This window comes from Xiphias gladius, chromosome 16 (genome assembly GCF_016859285.1).
Source record: "Xiphias gladius isolate SHS-SW01 ecotype Sanya breed wild chromosome 16, ASM1685928v1, whole genome shotgun sequence".
Classification (NCBI taxonomy): Eukaryota; Metazoa; Chordata; class Actinopteri; order Istiophoriformes; family Xiphiidae; genus Xiphias; species Xiphias gladius.
In genome coordinates, this window is record NC_053415.1 from 26880001 (window position 1) to 26897592 (window position 17592).

Genomic DNA, 17592 nt, shown 5'->3' on the forward strand with positions numbered 1-17592 from the left:
AGAAGTGGTCTTTAAAGAATGAAAAAAGGGAGCTTGAGAGACAAACGCAAACCCTGCCAACTTTCATGCCACACCTGGCCAGTTGTGGCGGGAAGAGGTCGTGAAGGTGGGACTTGTCGGTCGCTTCAGACAACGTTCGACCTTCCGACGAACACTTCGTTCGCACCGGAGCCTGTTAAATCCAAAGGGCTCATCCTCTGTGGAGCAGGAATGTGCGGTGAGATGGAGCCTCCAAAAGCAGAACACTGTGGCATACGCCATTCATGCTCACGCTGGGCTGCACCTGTGTGTGTGTGTGTGTGTGTGTGTGTGTGTGTTTTCAGAATTAGAAATTGTTACACCAGAAAACTTCACACCAGAGACAGCTGTTATTACGAACGTTTTCACATGTGCCACACAAATAAACTTTATTATTATTATGAGAATGAGAGAAACGTTTCATTCTGTTTTTATACAATCATTCACTAAATTTACCAATGTGAGTAAATATGAGGTTTATCAGCTTCGTCAGACACAGTTTCTCCTGAGTTTAAGTCTTCAACGGCTCGTAAAAGCAGGGATGCGGCTCCATCTAGTGGACCTCACCGGGAACTACGTCCATCACCAATAAGCCCATTGATATCCTGTCCGTTTCCTCACCAATACCCTGGTCAACACCCTGCCGTTATTATTAATTGTAAATTTATGATGCATGAATCAGGTGCGGATAAAATACTCACAGGATCCTGCTGGTACTCAAATGTAGTTACAGGAGAAATAAGGCTTGGAAACTGAGGTGTTAACGGCATCTGACGCGTGATATTACAGCTCTCGTACCTTATTCTTACTGTGTAACGTAAAATACATGTCGTAGGTTCACTCATTAATAACGGTTATTGCAGCGTTCAGGAGAAAATACAAAATAAAATGGGGTTTATCTTCTACTTCATTGTAAATGTCGGTGCAGCACTGCAGCAGCTGGATAAAAACAAACGTACCTTTGTACCTAATGTTTGTGAGAATGGAATAGATGCAGGCGGATTAAACATGGCTAATGTTTAATGTGGAGCCTTGTGAATATTTTTTCCTTCTTTTGATTCCATGGGAAGAACAAGGTATGTGGGCTGTGATACAGTGTGAGGCTGTTCTCAGCCTTTTTTCTCTTCCCCTCTTTAATTAAACAATAAGAAAAAGGTTGTTAACGCCATTTATTTTGTTTCCCACTGCTGTGCCTGTAAGTACCCAGCATTTACTGACACTGTCCCTCCCTCGAAAACTGCTGTTTGTTACTCGCTTGTTCCCCATAATCTTGTTTTCTTCACTGTACCAGTAGGAACCAGTCAGTATGTCATTAATACAAAAAAAAGACACTGTAAATCGTTGGCTGTATTATAAAGTGTTACTTTATTAATTTATGATAACATCAAATTGAGAATTGGTTTGTCTGTGTCCTAGTTATTTGATGTTTTCCTCATTGTGCTTGTTTACTAGTAACCGTGTTTTCAGTTAAATCATGCTAGATAATAACTTGTTTTTTGTATGAATCAGCTTTAGTGTGCGTCTGTGTGATTAGTTATGTACTTGGTAGATTTGTCGCTGTTACAGGGGACTGGTGACAGGCAGACGGACGGCAGGTTTCCTGTTACACGGCAGCAGTTCGGCCTCACCTCCAGCGGAGTTGGTCCAGTTCACGCTTCACCCACTCCGCTGAAGCAAAGACGGACTACAGGACTACAGCTGGGAAGACCAGAGTTGTCCTGGACCTGGTTTGGTCAGCAGTAGCAGCTGGCCTTTAGCCCTTAACCGGGACCAGACTGGATGGTCTGTACCACAGTGTTTTTCTCTGGAAGGGAAGATGGTGAGGGGAGGAGTGTGTTTCTTTTCTGAAAACTGAGCTGGATCTCCACGCTGATCTGGTTTTCTGGTGTTTAAAACCGGACTATTCGCCATCAGCTGAACCAGAGCCACTCTGATCCAAACCGGACACAAAGCTGAACCCCTGAAGAAACAGGTTTTTTTTAATCACCCTTCTGATACTTGATGACACATTGGTGAACTCATTTCTGTGCTTGTTGTGTTGTTCTAGCTGCGTGAAACGAACAGTGAATATCTGTTTCGCCGGTCATCTCGTCAGAGCTGCCATATTTTGACCTGGATGTCGTTGCATATTCTTGTTTTAGTATATACGGTATTTATATATGTATCTATCTCTTTCACGTACTTTTTTTGTGCACGTTTTTTGAGCTACTGTAAATCACTGTCAAATTCCTTTTCTGTACATAAAAGAACTTGGCCAACAAAGCGGATTCAGAGTCAGATTGTGACGTACAGTACGCTGGAGAAAACTAACACGAACCTCGATTTTTCCTCTGTCGAGTTGGAAATGTCCAGTGTGGTTCCAACTTGTGGCCGCCACCTGTGCGCAGGAAGCAGTCGGCGTGGATCAGGAAGTCATTACATTGAAGGGCAACAGACAGAAGCCAGACTGAGACTTATAGAGGATATCATGCTCCTCTAAGGCAGCTTGTTTGGCACCGGCTCTTTTCAAAACCTAAGCCATTAAAGGCAGTTTGTGTAATAGGCCTGTAGTTTCAGGGCACTGAAGGATCAAGATGTTGATCAACTTTGTTCCGAACTGACGTATCTCAAAAACTATTTGATGGATTGCCGTGAAGTGTTGTTCAGACATTCGTGTTGCCCAGAGGAGGAATCCCTCTGATTTTGATGATCCTCTGACTTCATCTCCAGCGCCACCATCAGGTCAAAATTTCTATTGGTCCAGTATTTCTGTTTATGACTAAATAGCCGAAAGAAACTAATGACGTTTCCATCAGCCTCAGCAGTGTTTGGTGCTAACGAGTAAATGTTGGCACGCTGTCACTCCAATCTAAGGTAAACACTATGGTAAACACTGTAGCTGCTAAACGTCAGCATGTTAGCATCAGTCTGTGCAGTACAAGTACAAGTGCAGCCTCACAGAGCTGCTAGCGCGGCTGCGAACTCTCGTTTTTTTAGTCCCGCCTCATCCTGCACCGTTGCTCACACGTCTAACATACTGGATATGTACCACAACCATCATCTAACTACCTCTCATTCGTCTTCCAGGTTCTCTCCAGTCTAGTTCAGACCAGTCCGGCCTGGTCATGCAGTCCCTGACCGAGGAGATCCAGAGTTTCTCTCGGACGCGGCTGAGGAAGCAGTGCACCCGTGTGACCTCACTGAGCGGCCGTCGCATCATCGAGACCTGGAAGGGTTCGACGATCACCGTGGTCGAAGACCCTGCCCCCGCGGAGAAGACGCTGGGATATGTCCCCGACACCTCCTGGGACCTACGGGTCGGCATCGTCAAGCCCTACCTGCTGCTGGGTGAGTGAACGCGACACGTGTTGACAGTTAACAACCGGAAGTAGAGAAACCGCAGTTAAGCAGAATTAAGCGATGCTAACCGGCCTGTTCCTCAGGTAACACCCCCAAACAGAAATGTTCTTCCATCAAAAAGCAAATTGTCTACAGTCATTTTTTATTCAGTTTGTCCATAAAAGGTGAAGAAACAGGTGAAAAGAGCAAGTTGGGCTGAATGGAGAGACCTTTCTAACACGGACTGTGAAGAGCTGGAGGAGAGGGAATTTTGTAAACGTCTCCTCAGCTGGACTGTGCAATAAACCTGTCACTCACAGCAAACTGCTCTGCGGTTCTGCTCGAAAGCTGTTTGCTGTTTGGTTTTTCCGAGTTATTGTGTCTCCAGCTCACACCTGACGAGTTGATGTCCCAGTTCCAGCTGTAAAACTGGCCCAGACTGGATCCCGCTCTGCAATCGGCCCAGCAGTCATCCAGACCAACAACAGGAAAACGATCCCAAATTTGTGTCTGTCCTTTAGAAGTTATGATTCTATACAGCTAAACTGCCAATGGAGATAGGTTCTGTTGGAAACGTCACAGCTGAGTCTGTGGTTGGGTTGAACCAGCGTTTCGTGACTCCAGACTTCAGCCTAGTTTCACCTATGACTAAATTAAAGCAGGTTGCGTCACACACACTGGATCTTACAAAGAGGTTAGTTGTGGCTAAATATTTACAGGTTCAACTGAAAGATCTGGACACATCTGACCTGAAACTTCATAAGAGCTGTTATAATAAGGATGTAAATACTGAAGATTTTGAATTGTATTTCACAAAAAAATCACAGCATACCTCAAATAACAAAACTTTATTCCAATAATATGTGGCTAAATGAGTAGAATAGGCCATTTAGGTTGGAATAATCAATAGTTACCAGTCATTATAAACTGTATGAATACTACCAACTCTGAAACAAAGATTTCTCCATGTGTTCAGAAATAAATTAATGACAAGTTATGCTAGCTTGTGATGCTACAGTGACCCTCCTAGTTCACATAGTTCATTGGTTTTGAACTAATTTACACAATGGACCCACCCAGCAGCAGTTCGAGTTGATGGGTTGGTTGGGTCCAACCCGTGTCCAGTGTCTCATGCCAAAGCAGTTCAAAGACAAATACTGAACTACAGTAACTAACAGTGTGTGTGTGTGTGTGTGTGTGTGTGTGTGTGTGTGTGTGTGTGTGTGTGTGTTCGGTGCGCGCAGGTTCTCAAGATGCTGCACATGACTTCGGGACTCTGCGAAAACACAAGGTGAGTTTTTTTTTTAATCTACTGAACTGTAAAAGCAGTAATAAAGGCAGTACCACCAGAAACGGGGCTCAAGGTAAACCTAACTAGCTAAGACACTGTCGCCACAGAAACATCAAACCTCCTGTTTACACCAACTAGAGCATGATGGGAAAGCTGGTGGGGAAAAAAAACTCAATCAGATTTGTCCTAAAAGGAAATGAGAAAAAGGAAGAAAAAAAACCCCCAATAGTCTGACAATCAATTTTAAAGTTTAGAACATGTTTAATACAAGTGACATACCGATTCGTAGTTTTTCTGGGAAGCCTACTTTATTCTAAAAATAACAATGGCGTGCTGAGCTAATAGTACATCCGCATTTAGCCGGTTAGATCTGTAAAAGCACTCACTGGGGTTCACGCTGGTTTGGTCAGATGGCGCCATGATTTGTAAAATAAGGATTTTATCAGCTCAGCGAGTTTTGATTCGATCATCCGGCCGCCCGCCTCACTCCTCACCAGGTGGCGGCTGTGATGCAGTTTTGTCGTGCGTCAACTGGAAAGAGGGTGTAGAAGAAGAGACTCAGCCGTCGTCACGTTATTCAGGGGTTTCAAGAAGAACAGCCCAGAAACGCTTTTTCCACATGAAAAAATCAAATTAAAATGAAGTTTAGAAGGCCTAATGTGGACATAGTCTCCAACATGTAGTGACTTTGTCGTAAGCCTGTAAATGAAGGGGGTGAAAACCGAGCAAGAACAGCAGGACATAAATCCTCTAAAGGCCCTGCTGAGCAGAGTGTAACTGACTGGATGTTACTGTTGCTGCCATGGGATTCTGTTTGTTTGTTATTCTGATTTGGTGGCTGTAAAGCCACTGCGGGATTGTCAAGACGAACTCTCTTCCTCCTCTTCCTCTTCGCCCTCAGGTGTCTCACATCCTGAACGTGGCCTTCGGTGTGGAGAACGTGTTCCCTGACCTGTTCATCTATAAGACCGTCAGCATTCTGGATCATCCCGACGCCGATCTGCTGCTTCACATCCAGGACTGCTGTGACTTCATCCAGCAGGCTCGCAGGGAGGTAACGCATCGCTATTGAAACCATCAATCGCTTATCAAAACTGAGGCATCCTGTCCTGTCTCTGTATCTGAGAGTTTTCCCAGCTCCAAGAAAATCTTATCGGTCACAGGTCGTGATGGAGTTCAACAGAGACGTCTCGAAACTGATGTTGGAAAAAAAAAAAAACAGAAACCAAGAGAGACATGTATAGACGGAGAATTTTTTTTGATACAGCCAATCAAATGGTTTCTTTTTAAACCATATTTGCATAAAGCGGTAAAGTCAGCATTGTTGACAGGCACACTGTGCCAGACAACAGCCTGCTACACAGACATGAATACCATGTCTTGTGTGCGCCCCCAGTTTGCTGAAGCAGCCTCCGAACAGACCTTCAGAGGGGAAAATTACGCCGCCATCGTCAGTTTGCAGGGTAGAGGGCTAGTTAGCTGCTCGGCCGCTGCGCAAACTTTGTGGCCTGAAAGGTGCCAACATGCAATTCTCCAAAAATCAAAAAGACTCCAGACCCAGTATATCCTGAGGTAAAATAACACTCAAAGCTCCTGGCACCGAGCATTTCTGATATTTCCCCTGATATTTAAAAAAATATAAATTTACTTAACAAATAAACACAACTGTCAGGAAAGAGGATCTGTAGCAATAAACCCACTGACAACTAAACAAATAATGAAGGTGAGAGCTGCTGTAGCTCAGGTGAAACCAAATGAGCGGATCACGTAAAACAACAAGAAACGTTCCCATAATGCCGAGGGATTACAGGCAGGAGGACACAGACGTAAGGGTCTTGACATGTGACACATGTTTCGACATCTCCTCTCCTTGTTTCCTCCCCTCCTCTCCTCTGTTTTAAATAATAGATGTGTAGTTTTGCTCATGTTTTATTAAACTGCACACAGATCAGATCTCAGTGTCATACAAGCTTTTAGCAGCAAAGCCCGCGGCTCACCTTAACATGACACCGCACACACACGCACACACACACACACACACACACACACACACACAGACAGCAAGTCATTTGGCAGCCAATAAGGGTGTATGATTACAGGAAGTGTGTGTGTGTTCAGTATGATATGGTTCTATGTGTGTATGTGGAAATTCCAGCCCTGATAATCAAACTGATGCTTTTACTTTGAAATGGAAGGTCAGATTACCCAGCAGGCCATCTGGCATCGGCTACGGACGCTGTCATGACAACAACAGCAACAACCACAACAGCATCATGTGACTCAGTTTTCAGAGTTTTGAGTCGTGCCTTGCTCAAGTTTTCAGGGTTTTTTTTTTTTCTGAATTCCCGGGTCCTTTAAAGTCAAACGTTTCGGCCAAAACCCTAACGTTGGGTTTTTGTCACAATATTTGGTTTCACAAAGTTGGGGTATCTTGTAAGTATCTCTCAGGAAAATCATTCTAAATTATTCTAAAAATGCAGACGGAAAAGAAAGAGGTGGATCCAAAACTTTTGCTAGAAACCCCAGAACTGATTCGAGGTAAATCGGAATATTCAAACAACGTATCAGGGATTTTTTGCTAAACCTGAGCTCTAAGTTAAGATTCTGGCAAAAATCCGAATATACACTTACTGTCCAATTTTTTCTTTTTTTATGCCAAGTTTAGGGTCAGCTCCAAATCAAAAAAGATTTTCAATTTTATTCCCATTTATACCTACATTTTCAGGTTTTAACCTTTTTTTTGGGTTTGTTTTCACTCAGTTTTTTCAAGTTTGGTTTCACCCAAATGTTCTTGTCGGTACACGTATTCTCATCAAATGCTTACAAAAGTGTGGGGTCGGGTTTTTTTCTTTAGCTTTTGTTGAAAAGAAAAAACTACAAAAGTGGCCAAACCTGACTCTTTTAACTGCTCATCTTCATGGAAAACTGTGACATTCTTGGAAAAACTCTCGTGTTCTGTTCCCGCCCGGGGTCAGATGAGCAGGCTGACATGTTTGATGCCGGCTGCAGCGAACGCAGCCCCGCTGTGTGGTTTGGCCTGATAACTGGGACACGGCTTGTGGTGTAAACCTTCCACGTGAAGGGAAACAGAGGCTGTAATGGAGAAGCTAATGGGGATCCAAAGACACCAACAAACAAGCCATCTATTAACTAAACAGCACGTCAGTGGAGGAGCTTGTTGTGGTTTTAACCTCGGCTCGACAGGCTGAAGTTCCGTCGGCCTGTAGGGACCTCTGGTGTTCGCACAGCATCACTGCAACTTACGTTTGTATCACAACAGCCTCGTATGGCCTCTCGCTGACTCCTAAAAGCACAATGATACCCTGTTTAAGTTGGGTGCTTCATTCTAGATCGTTCTAAAAGCGCACGCAGAAAAGAAAGAGGTGCCTGGAAGATAATTGTGGATGTTTTATTGAGGAATATTTTGTGCCAATATGTAAATTAGTTGGGGTTTTTTTTGTTTTTTGTTTTTTTAAATATATGGACACATTGGGTAACTGGGTCATTATCTCCAAAACATCCAGATTTTTACAGCAGTCTGTAAAAAGACATTTCCAAAGTAAATAAGTAAATAAATATGTGTGAGATGTTCCTGCTTTTAACATTTGCAGAACCCAATTTTAGCATCTGTGGACATGGCCAAGTTTTTCACGAGTTAGTTTACATCCTGGTATAAATTGTTGTGTCTTGAGGTTAATGTTTCAAAGCAGAGGCGGAAAGTAACTAAGTACTTGTCCTAAAGTGCTGTACCTAAGCACACATTTGAAGTGCTTTTACTTTACTAGAATATTTTGTTTTCATTCTACTTTATACTTCTACTCGACTACATTTAAGAGAAAAATATTGTATTTTTTACTCAATGACACTTATTTAACAGCAAAAGAAATAATTACTTTTTTACAAGTAAAACATATAATCAGATAATAAAATATGATGCACTGTGGATTAAATTTGACAACATTAAAATTCAGCATACATGTTAATGCGTCTGCAATAATATTCCAAGTATGTACAGAGCTGTGGAAAAGTTTCAGCCACTGAGAGTGAAGTGAGGATGCTTTCAAAAATGATGCCATGAATAGATTTTATTTATCAATTAACTTCACACAAAGTGTAGTGAAGAGAAAAAACCTAAATCCGATCAGTATTCGCTGTGACCCCCTTTGCCTTTAGACCAGCACCGGTTCTCCTCGGTACACCTGCACACAGTTTATCAGGTTCTTGTCAGGTAGGTTGTTCCAGCATCTTGGAGAACCTGCCCCCTTTCTTCTGTGGATTCAGTCTGTCTCACTGTCTTCTGTCTCTTCATGTGGTCCCAGACTGACTCCATGATGTTGAGATCAGGTCTCTCATGCACTTTTTTGGTTCACTCTCACCGCTCTCATAGCACTATTATCGGCCGCAGCAGGCAGATGTTTTCAGAGAAACAGCTGTAAAAAGCCACATTCCACTACCTGGTCAGCAGCAACCAGCAGGCGGACACAGTCAGAGACCAGCTGGTGAACATAGTGGAGCATTTAGCAGCTAAAGAGCCAGATGTTTTCCCTCAGGAGCTGGTGGAGACCAAAACCAGAGCTAAAAGAGAGGGAGCACTGGACTTGCATCAGACACCAACACATCTCCAATGTGATGATGACGTTGCTCTGTATCTGATGGACATGTTAACAGCCAACTGTTTGCTAACACGTTAGGCAGGACAACTTTATAAGTCGATAATGTTAGGACTGTGTTTTTCAACTTCTTGTGGGGCTCTTCTGCCCTCATGTGGCCAAGAAAACCCCCAATTCATGCTGCTTTAGTTATTAACATTTACATCTGTTTCTCCCTCAGAAAGGAGTGGTGTTGGTCCACTGCAACGCCGGCGTGTCCCGGGCACCGGCCGTGGTCATCGGCTACCTGATGTCATGTGACGGCCAGTCCTTCGATGAAGCCCTCTCATTGGTCAAATCAGCTCGACCCGCCTCCTCACCTAACCCCGGCTTCCTTGACCAACTCAGGAGCTGCAAAATGCCGACGATGAACGGATCCAAATGCTAAAGGATCAAAAGAAACTGTTCATGGGGGTTAGACAGTAAAAGAAAAAAATATGTTTAATTTTAATAAGAACATTTTTAAGTCTTTCCGAGAACTAAAAAAAAATATTGTAGTAAACAACTTTTAGTGGTTTTTACAGTGTAGGATCTGTTTTTGGACTGAGAAGAAAGGGTCTGGTTCTGTTTTGGTTTAATAATCTATTATGTCAGAATGTGAGGTTGATATGAAATACCACTTTGACTCCTTAAAATAGGCTTGACTCAAGATACCACAAGCTAGAATGAAAGGATGGATTTGTCATCTAAATTAAAAAAATATGTACATTTCTTCCTTCCCTCTAGCAGGAGCTGCTGTACCTGTGCAGATTTGATCGAACGTGTCCAGATTTTGAGACAAAGTGGCATTATTGACTTCAAACGACACTCTTGTTTGCGTGTTATTATTAATGACGTCTCCCTTGTGTTTTGGTGCTGTCGTTCTCGTAGTTATCTCTGTGTTTTGTTAAATTAGATTAATATCTGTGGGGGAAATGTATCCTCTGCATTTAGCCCCATCTTCACTGTTTCAGTCACAAACTCCAGAATGTTATTTCTAAACGTGAAAATCAATAAAAACTGCAATGACAGAAGCAGAAATGTTTGCTGTAACTTTTCACCGAAGTTACTTTAAGTATGAAACCAGCTTTTTTTTTTTTCCTTCAGCCACAGACTGTGTTTTCATTTCCACTACATGGATCATCAACTGTTGAGGATGGACACTTTTTGCCTTGGACGTGTAGCAATAGCGTCAATCTGTCAGCGTAATATCATGTATGTATGTTGTCATCTAGTTCATATTTAAGACCCTGTTACAGGATTCTCGTTGGAGAACATTAAAGAGCCCTTGAAGCTAACTTTACTTTAATTAACTAGGCAGCTGCATTTGATAAAATCTGCTGAAGTCAGTTGTCATTTCAGTTGGCAAAATCAGTGGTCGCCGACTACAAAAAAAGGAGAGGTAGTGATGAAGCTACAGAGAATCATCATCTGAACCTGCAGCTCCCGTCGGCTTCACAGAGCATTATAATGAGTTTCAGATCATTGTTTATCCGTCCGGACCACAGCTTTACTGCTCTGGTTCACTCTCACCGCTCTCATACCGTCGTTTTCGGCCACAGCAGGCAGATGTTTTCAGAGGAACAGCTGTAAAAAGCCCCTGTCCACTACCTGCTCAGCAACAAACAGCAGACAGACCCAGTCAGAGACCAGCTGGTGAACATAGCGGAGCATTTAGCAGCTGAAGAGTCAGATGTTTCCCTCAGGAGCTGGTGGAGACCAAAACCAGAGCTAAAAGAGAAGGTAAACTGGACTTAGATTCATCCGGTGACACAGACGCCAGATCCAGATGAAGGATCATGTTGCTCTGTAACTGCTGGACGTTGAAAGACGCAACTGTTCCTATAACAAGTTCAACAAATCAACTTAAAAGGTAACGATATATTAATGTTGCGTCCCATCCTGTTTCAGGTTTAAAAATGACTGTGAATTTCAATGGTAAATCTGCTACTATTAACAGTATAAAGTGCATCGGGAAAAGCCCGACAGGTGTAGCAGCAGAAGAAGGGTGGGGCTTAGCTAATGGTCAGTTCACATGTGAGCAGAGATTCAGTGTTAGAACTGGAAACAATCTGAATCCAGTTAGAAACTTTTAACTGGCGTAAAATTCTGCTGTTGCAGTAGGAATTCAAATTGAAAAAAAAAATCTGATCTAACACACACACACACACACACACACACACACACACACACACACACACACACACGTACAGAGACACACACACAAAAACTGACCGTCCTTTCCTGGCTTCAACCTCCTGCGTAAAAGGGCAGGAGACCTGAATACACTTCTGAGTCTGAGAGAGGGAGGGAGAGAGCCAGAGTACGACAACCGTGGGAGAGAGCTGTGCTGAGCAGCATGTGGATGAAAGCAGGGGGAAGATGTCTCTCCAACAGGTAGAAAAACACAAAGACAGAGAGTCCTCCGTCTGCTTGGAGTCTCCTTCCTCCTGCTCCTCCCGTGGTTTCTGCTGACGATGGGCTCCTTCTGCTCGGCTCTGGACAGGAAGATGGTGGTGGTGACGGTGACGCCACGTGAGGAGTCGCCGGTTCAGATTGTGACAGGTCAGGCGGTCATTTTTTCTACCTCTCCACACCTGTCCGAGCTCTCTCTAATGTAAACTTGCAAACTTACTTTTGCAGTGAACGTGGATTTTGTAATTTTTTAAATGTCTTCCATGTTCATTGTCATTCGTCGCCTCATCATTTTGATGTTTGTCCATGTAATACGTAGCCGTCAGACAGTTTTGGTGTTTTATGAGCCGTTTATACGTGCAAAGACGATATTGCAGTTGATATTTTATACTGACATTTGGCCAAGTCTTCTTGTAAAGGAACCATTGCATCTCAAGAGACGTCCTGGTTAAGGTAAAATAAAGCGAAATGAAATACTGGGTCAAAGTTTGGACACTTTTCCACTTTTCAAAATGATCTGGAAATGAACCTATTTGAATTTTTCCATTAAAGTGATAGTGAAAGACTGATTTGTTCGTTTTCACATTTATCCGCGAGTTTTCAAAAGCAGCACCTGCTGCATTTAGGAAAGCATCGCGACTAGTGGGGGCCAAATCACAGCCCAGCCCAACACTTTACACAGGCGTGACGTGGAAACGCACCGTAGCACCTCCAACATTTCGGTGGAGTAGGAGAAATCTTGTGTCCGGCAGTTCAACTTGTGAAATGAAAAAATATTTGCATGTGTTGAGTTTCTGGATTTTAAATGTCCCGAAACATGTCCCGAGGGGACCTGTAAGACGTGCTTCATAAAATCCAGACTGTTTTAGAGCTTCTGTCAGACGAAGGCTTAAAAAAACAACATGTCCCTCAGCTCTGCCCGTGTTGTGCTACTTGTTGCCTCAACAGCCTTTTGACAAACAAAGACCTGAATATATTAATAAAACACACACACACACACGCACACACACACACACACGAACACACACTCCTCCAGCCGCCCACACAGTCATCTTTAATTGTCTCCTAAGTGTTGGTACTGATTATGAAGAACCAATTAGCAGTCAATTTGCCAGCTGACCAATCAGATGGTCCGTATGTTGCCATGAGGGTTTGTTTATAACCACAAGAGCTGCTGTGTTGGACATGGTGGACTCACATGGACTGTATCAAACACCAACACACATGAACACACTCTGCTAAACTTGCCTCACAAGTCTGCAGTTGTCTGTTATCATAAGGGACACAACAAAACCTCTCAATAGACAGACAGAAGCAGCTCCGGGTCTCCTTTGGTCTCTGGTCTCTTCAGGTGTCTTCTGGTCTCTTGTCTGGTCTTTTCTAGTCTCCTCCAGTCTCTGTCCTGGTCTCTTTTGGTCTTTTCTGGTCTTTTCTGTCTTCTTCTGTACCCCTCTCTGGTCTCCTCTAGTCTTATCAGGTGTCAGTCCTTGACACTTCTGGCCCGTTCTAGTCGATTCAGGTCTCTCATAGTCTCTTAAGATCTCGTAAGGTCTCTGGTCTGGCCTTATGTAGTCTCTTATGGTCTCTAGCATGGTAACTTCTGGTCTCCAGTCTGATCTCTTCTGGTCTTCTCTAGTGTCTTCTGGACTTCTCTGGCCACTTTTCTGGGTCTTCTGGTCTCAAGGTGGATCTCCTCTAGTCTGTTCTGGACTCCTTTAGTCTTTTTTTGGTGTCTTCTAGTGACTGTTAGTCTCTGATCTGGTCTCTGTTAGTCTCTGGTCTGCCTCCTCTGGTCTCTTTAGTTGTTTGACCTGCAGCATAAATGTACTAAAGCAGCTCCTTTAAATGAACCAGTTTAAACCATGTGGGCACAGATTAACCCAGGATCACCCACACTAACCCAGATCCAGATCCGGATTAGACCATATAAACCATGTGGGACAATGTGAACCCAGACTGATCTGTCTAGGTGAACCAGTCATATACGGGTGTAACACAGCTGACTGACCAGCAGAGGGAGACAAATTCACACGAAACACACACACACACACACACACACACACACACACACACACACACACACACACACACACACACACACACACACACACACTCGTCTTGTTTCATTCTCTTTGTTTTCTGCAGTCATTTCTTAACTGCTTTTATTCTTACTCGTGTCAAAACTAATGACCAGTAATAGACAGGAAGCAACAGGAAGTGACTGTATTTTCTAACGATAATGTATAAATGTTGAAATTGAGATCATCTAATCATATTTATTGTAATTTTACTCAGAGCACAACATTGAATTTTCTCCTACAGATGTGAACAGAAAATCCCGTGAAGTCTTCCCAGCATCACATCAAAGTTTCCTGTTTCCCTGGTGTTTCCTCTTTTCAGTCTGTTCCAGTTGCTGCTGCGGGTCCCTTTAATTTCCCCTCTACAGTTTTGAAAATGGACTGAGTTTCTGTGAAACTCGGTTGCAGTTGTTAAAACAAACTTTTCCCACCTCTCCCTCCCTCAGGTGACTCCTTGGAGCCAATCAAAACAGTGAGTCGACTGCAGCATCCAATCAGGAGCAGGTGCAGCATCGGGAGGCGTGTCCGCGGACCCACCAATCACTGCACTGTGAAAAGCCCCAAGTCCTGGTAAGAGAATTTCAGATTCAAGATTCAAATCTTTATCGTTTAAGCTGCTCCGTAGAATGAGATTCTTAGGTTTTCGCCATCTCCGATTACCATCTGCAGACCGCAGGCAAGAGTTAGAACAGGAGAACAGTAGAAGTAGAACTGGTGAACGAAAATCACTAGATATAAAAATACATATCATAAACGTTACAAAATTGTACAATAAAAAAAAGTCTGTTCTCCAACAGAAGTGCAAATTCTAGTTTGGTTTAGATTAGTTTAGCTCTTTATGTTTATTTGCACAAACACATGAATCTCAAACAAGGAAAAGAGAAGCATTGTACCAGATTTAGCTACTAACTAATTTCCGGTCCGCAGTTCCTGGGCAGGTAAACACCAACACTAATATAACAAATGCAGTTAATACAAATATTATTTCAAAATGCAATAAAAAAAGTGAATTCAATCATAGATCCAAACACATACAAATTTCAATCATTAAACACAACACTATGCCATATACTGCATATGTATAATATCAGCCCCCTCACTGACCCGCCAAAGTCAGTTTAGCAGCCACTTGTTCGACATCTCTCCCATGAGTGTGTGCAGCTGCTTTCACACATACAACCCTGCAACGCTGAACTTATCGAAACATTACCTGGAGGAGCTGTATGTGGGAACTCAAATGTCCATATTGGTTGGACCCGACGTTAAGCGGACCTCACCCTTCCGGCTCCCTAGCTCAGGGTCCCCTGTAATGTCCGCTTGAGCTGATGTGTGAACAGAGCCGACTGTTCATCTGGATCATCTGCGTACATCAGGATTTCTGAATCATCACAGACAGACAGGAGATCATTGATGTACAAACTAAATAAACATGGCCCTAGTATGGAGCCTAGTGGTACTCCAATAGCACGAGGCTCTTATCGATGACAATATCAAAAGCCCAGTGTTACAGTTGGGCACATCAGGGGCCCCTGTCACCAAATTTACAACATGTAAGTTGGAGTTTGCAAAATGAGATAATGTCTTCCTGCCAATTGGAGGTTTATCTGCAACTTATTAGCAATAACCAGTTGTGAAACATTTCCAATCTGTGTGCGAGCAAATTGTGGTTCTAAATGGGGCTGCCATATTACATTGTGTGTGCAGCAAAAATGTGAGTTTGTACTGTAGGTGTGCAGTTACAATGTTTGGAATGAGGCAGCAACTGATTAAAACAAGTTCAGCGTGTTTGCTTAGATGGGGGGTAGAAGTTTAGCTGATGACTGAGACTCATTTTCCATACTGTCATTTTATTTTGGTCTATTCCGTTCCTTGTACATGACGTGTATTTCGAACCCTGTCTCAGAGAAATGAAATAAATTAATTTATATATTCCTAAATTGTTTTCTCAGTTACGTTGTGGTGGCAACATGATCGCCGACTGGATTATGTTCAGAGGCATTCAGTATCAACATGTTTGTGACTTGACAACATTTTAGTTGTGGCTGGATGATTTTTAACCCGCAACATTGTCTGACAACATCACTTGCTCAGAGGGAAAGCTCAGCCTCTCGCTTGCACATTTTGTGAAGAAAAGAAATTAAATGTAAGCGAAAAAAGCGCTAAAAACCCCTTGTGACATAATAGAAACTGTTTGCACCAATTCTTTTGAACAAATGGAGAAACTCCAACACGGCTGACAAATATTCCTGCTCTCGTGAGGACAAACCCATTGGATTTTAAGGGATAGTTCTGGTTTATTTCAACCTATTGCCTATAAATGTATCAGTTGTGGCTCTTTGGGTTGCGCTAACTTTGCACTCACCACCTTCGTTCTAGAGATTTTGGGAAACGAGGACTAGAACAGCATAGATCAGGGAAAGCTGCGTGAGCCTCCTACAGCTTCCCAAATTAACACAATATTTACAAACTCTTGTCTCCGAGTCTGACCCAAAGTAAACGCAGAGTATTTGCCATAACAGCCTTCATGGCTAACTGTGTATGGATCTAAATCTGGAACAACTTGGAGACTGTTTACACGCGAGGCTGTGGATAGCTTTCCATTTAGCCTGTGCTTTTGATAGAGAAGTAGTAGCAAACGACCGCCTGCAAGAATAAAATGACATACACACCGTGCAGCTCTCTGAACGATAGACTCCAGTTGTGACTGATTGCTCTGCAAGTTGACTGAAACACTACTCCGAGATGTCGCATTCTTTCTATTTTTTGCCTGGTTAATTATCCAACACGGTTGTAACCCGTAATGTCAGATCAAAGTGGGTCCCCAGAACATGACCTGATGCTGGTGTTTTAATCCCTCACATAGTGTTTTGCATGTTGTAATCGCTTTTTCTTGTCGTATGGAGCTGAGTGTTTGTCCAGACGGCCGCGACCTTTTCTTCAGCTGATTTTGGGGAAGGTCTCCAGGGGGACGATGTTGACAAGCGCAGCAGCTTCGTTTGCTGTAGTTGCACAGCTGGAATCACTCTTATCCGTTGGCACATCTGTGTGAGGTGCGTTGTCTTTGTGAAGGCTCCGTTATCTTTCTGCGTGTCTCAAAGTGAAATGACTCATCCTCATAATGCTCCACAGGATGATCTGCCGCTGCATTTAGCAGAACGAGACGGTAAAACCACAGATGATGAGCGTGTAGGCGTGATTGGGTCAGAGACGGCTACTTTCTATGCTCAGGTCCGGTCAGACTCAGACACAGGTGTTTGAAATGATTCATGTAAAACCATGTTTATTTGGAAAGTTTATTCTACAGGCTCGCACTAGTCGCCTCGCTCCTTATGCTTGAGTCTCAAATCCTTCTTTCACCCAAATCTCTACCACGGAGGTGGCGAGCGCACAGTTAGCGCGACCCATAGAGCATCAACAGCCACGTTTGTGGGAAATGCGCCGGTTTGAAAATAAGCGCAGTCCTGTCCAACATTTTTATACTGTGGATGTAATGACTGCTGTGGCCTCTAGGGGGCGCCAGCAGGACCTTACACTGATTGTCTGGGTCTGCCACTTGACTCGAGAGATTTTGTGACTCTCATTTTCAGGAACATTACATCATCATTGTCTAAAATCCACCCACGCGCACACACACACACACACACACACACACACACACACACACACACACACACACACACACACACACTCTCAGATGCAGGGGATGAGCGAGTGGAGGACAGATTGCGATGCCTGTTTGCTGTTTGCATCTGAACGGAGTGTAAAGTTATGTGTGCTTGAATTTGGGAGGGAGGAGGAGGGAGGTCTGTCCGCTGCAGGATTCCATCACTCTTAGCAACCGTTG

The 17592-nt window shown here is 43.4% G+C and overlaps 1 protein-coding gene across 1 annotated transcript; it reads left to right on the forward strand.

Moving 5' to 3' along the window:
* Window positions 1-3122: 3122 nt before the first annotated feature.
* LOC120801713 (dual specificity protein phosphatase 19-like) lies at window positions 3123-9664 on the forward strand. The gene is made up of 4 exons (XM_040148901.1): window positions 3123-3345; window positions 4581-4627; window positions 5529-5681; window positions 9458-9664. The coding sequence occupies exons 1-4, from the start codon at window positions 3123-3125 to the stop codon at window positions 9662-9664; spliced, it is 630 nt and encodes a 209-aa protein (XP_040004835.1).
* The last annotated feature ends 7928 nt before the right edge of the window (window positions 9665-17592 follow it).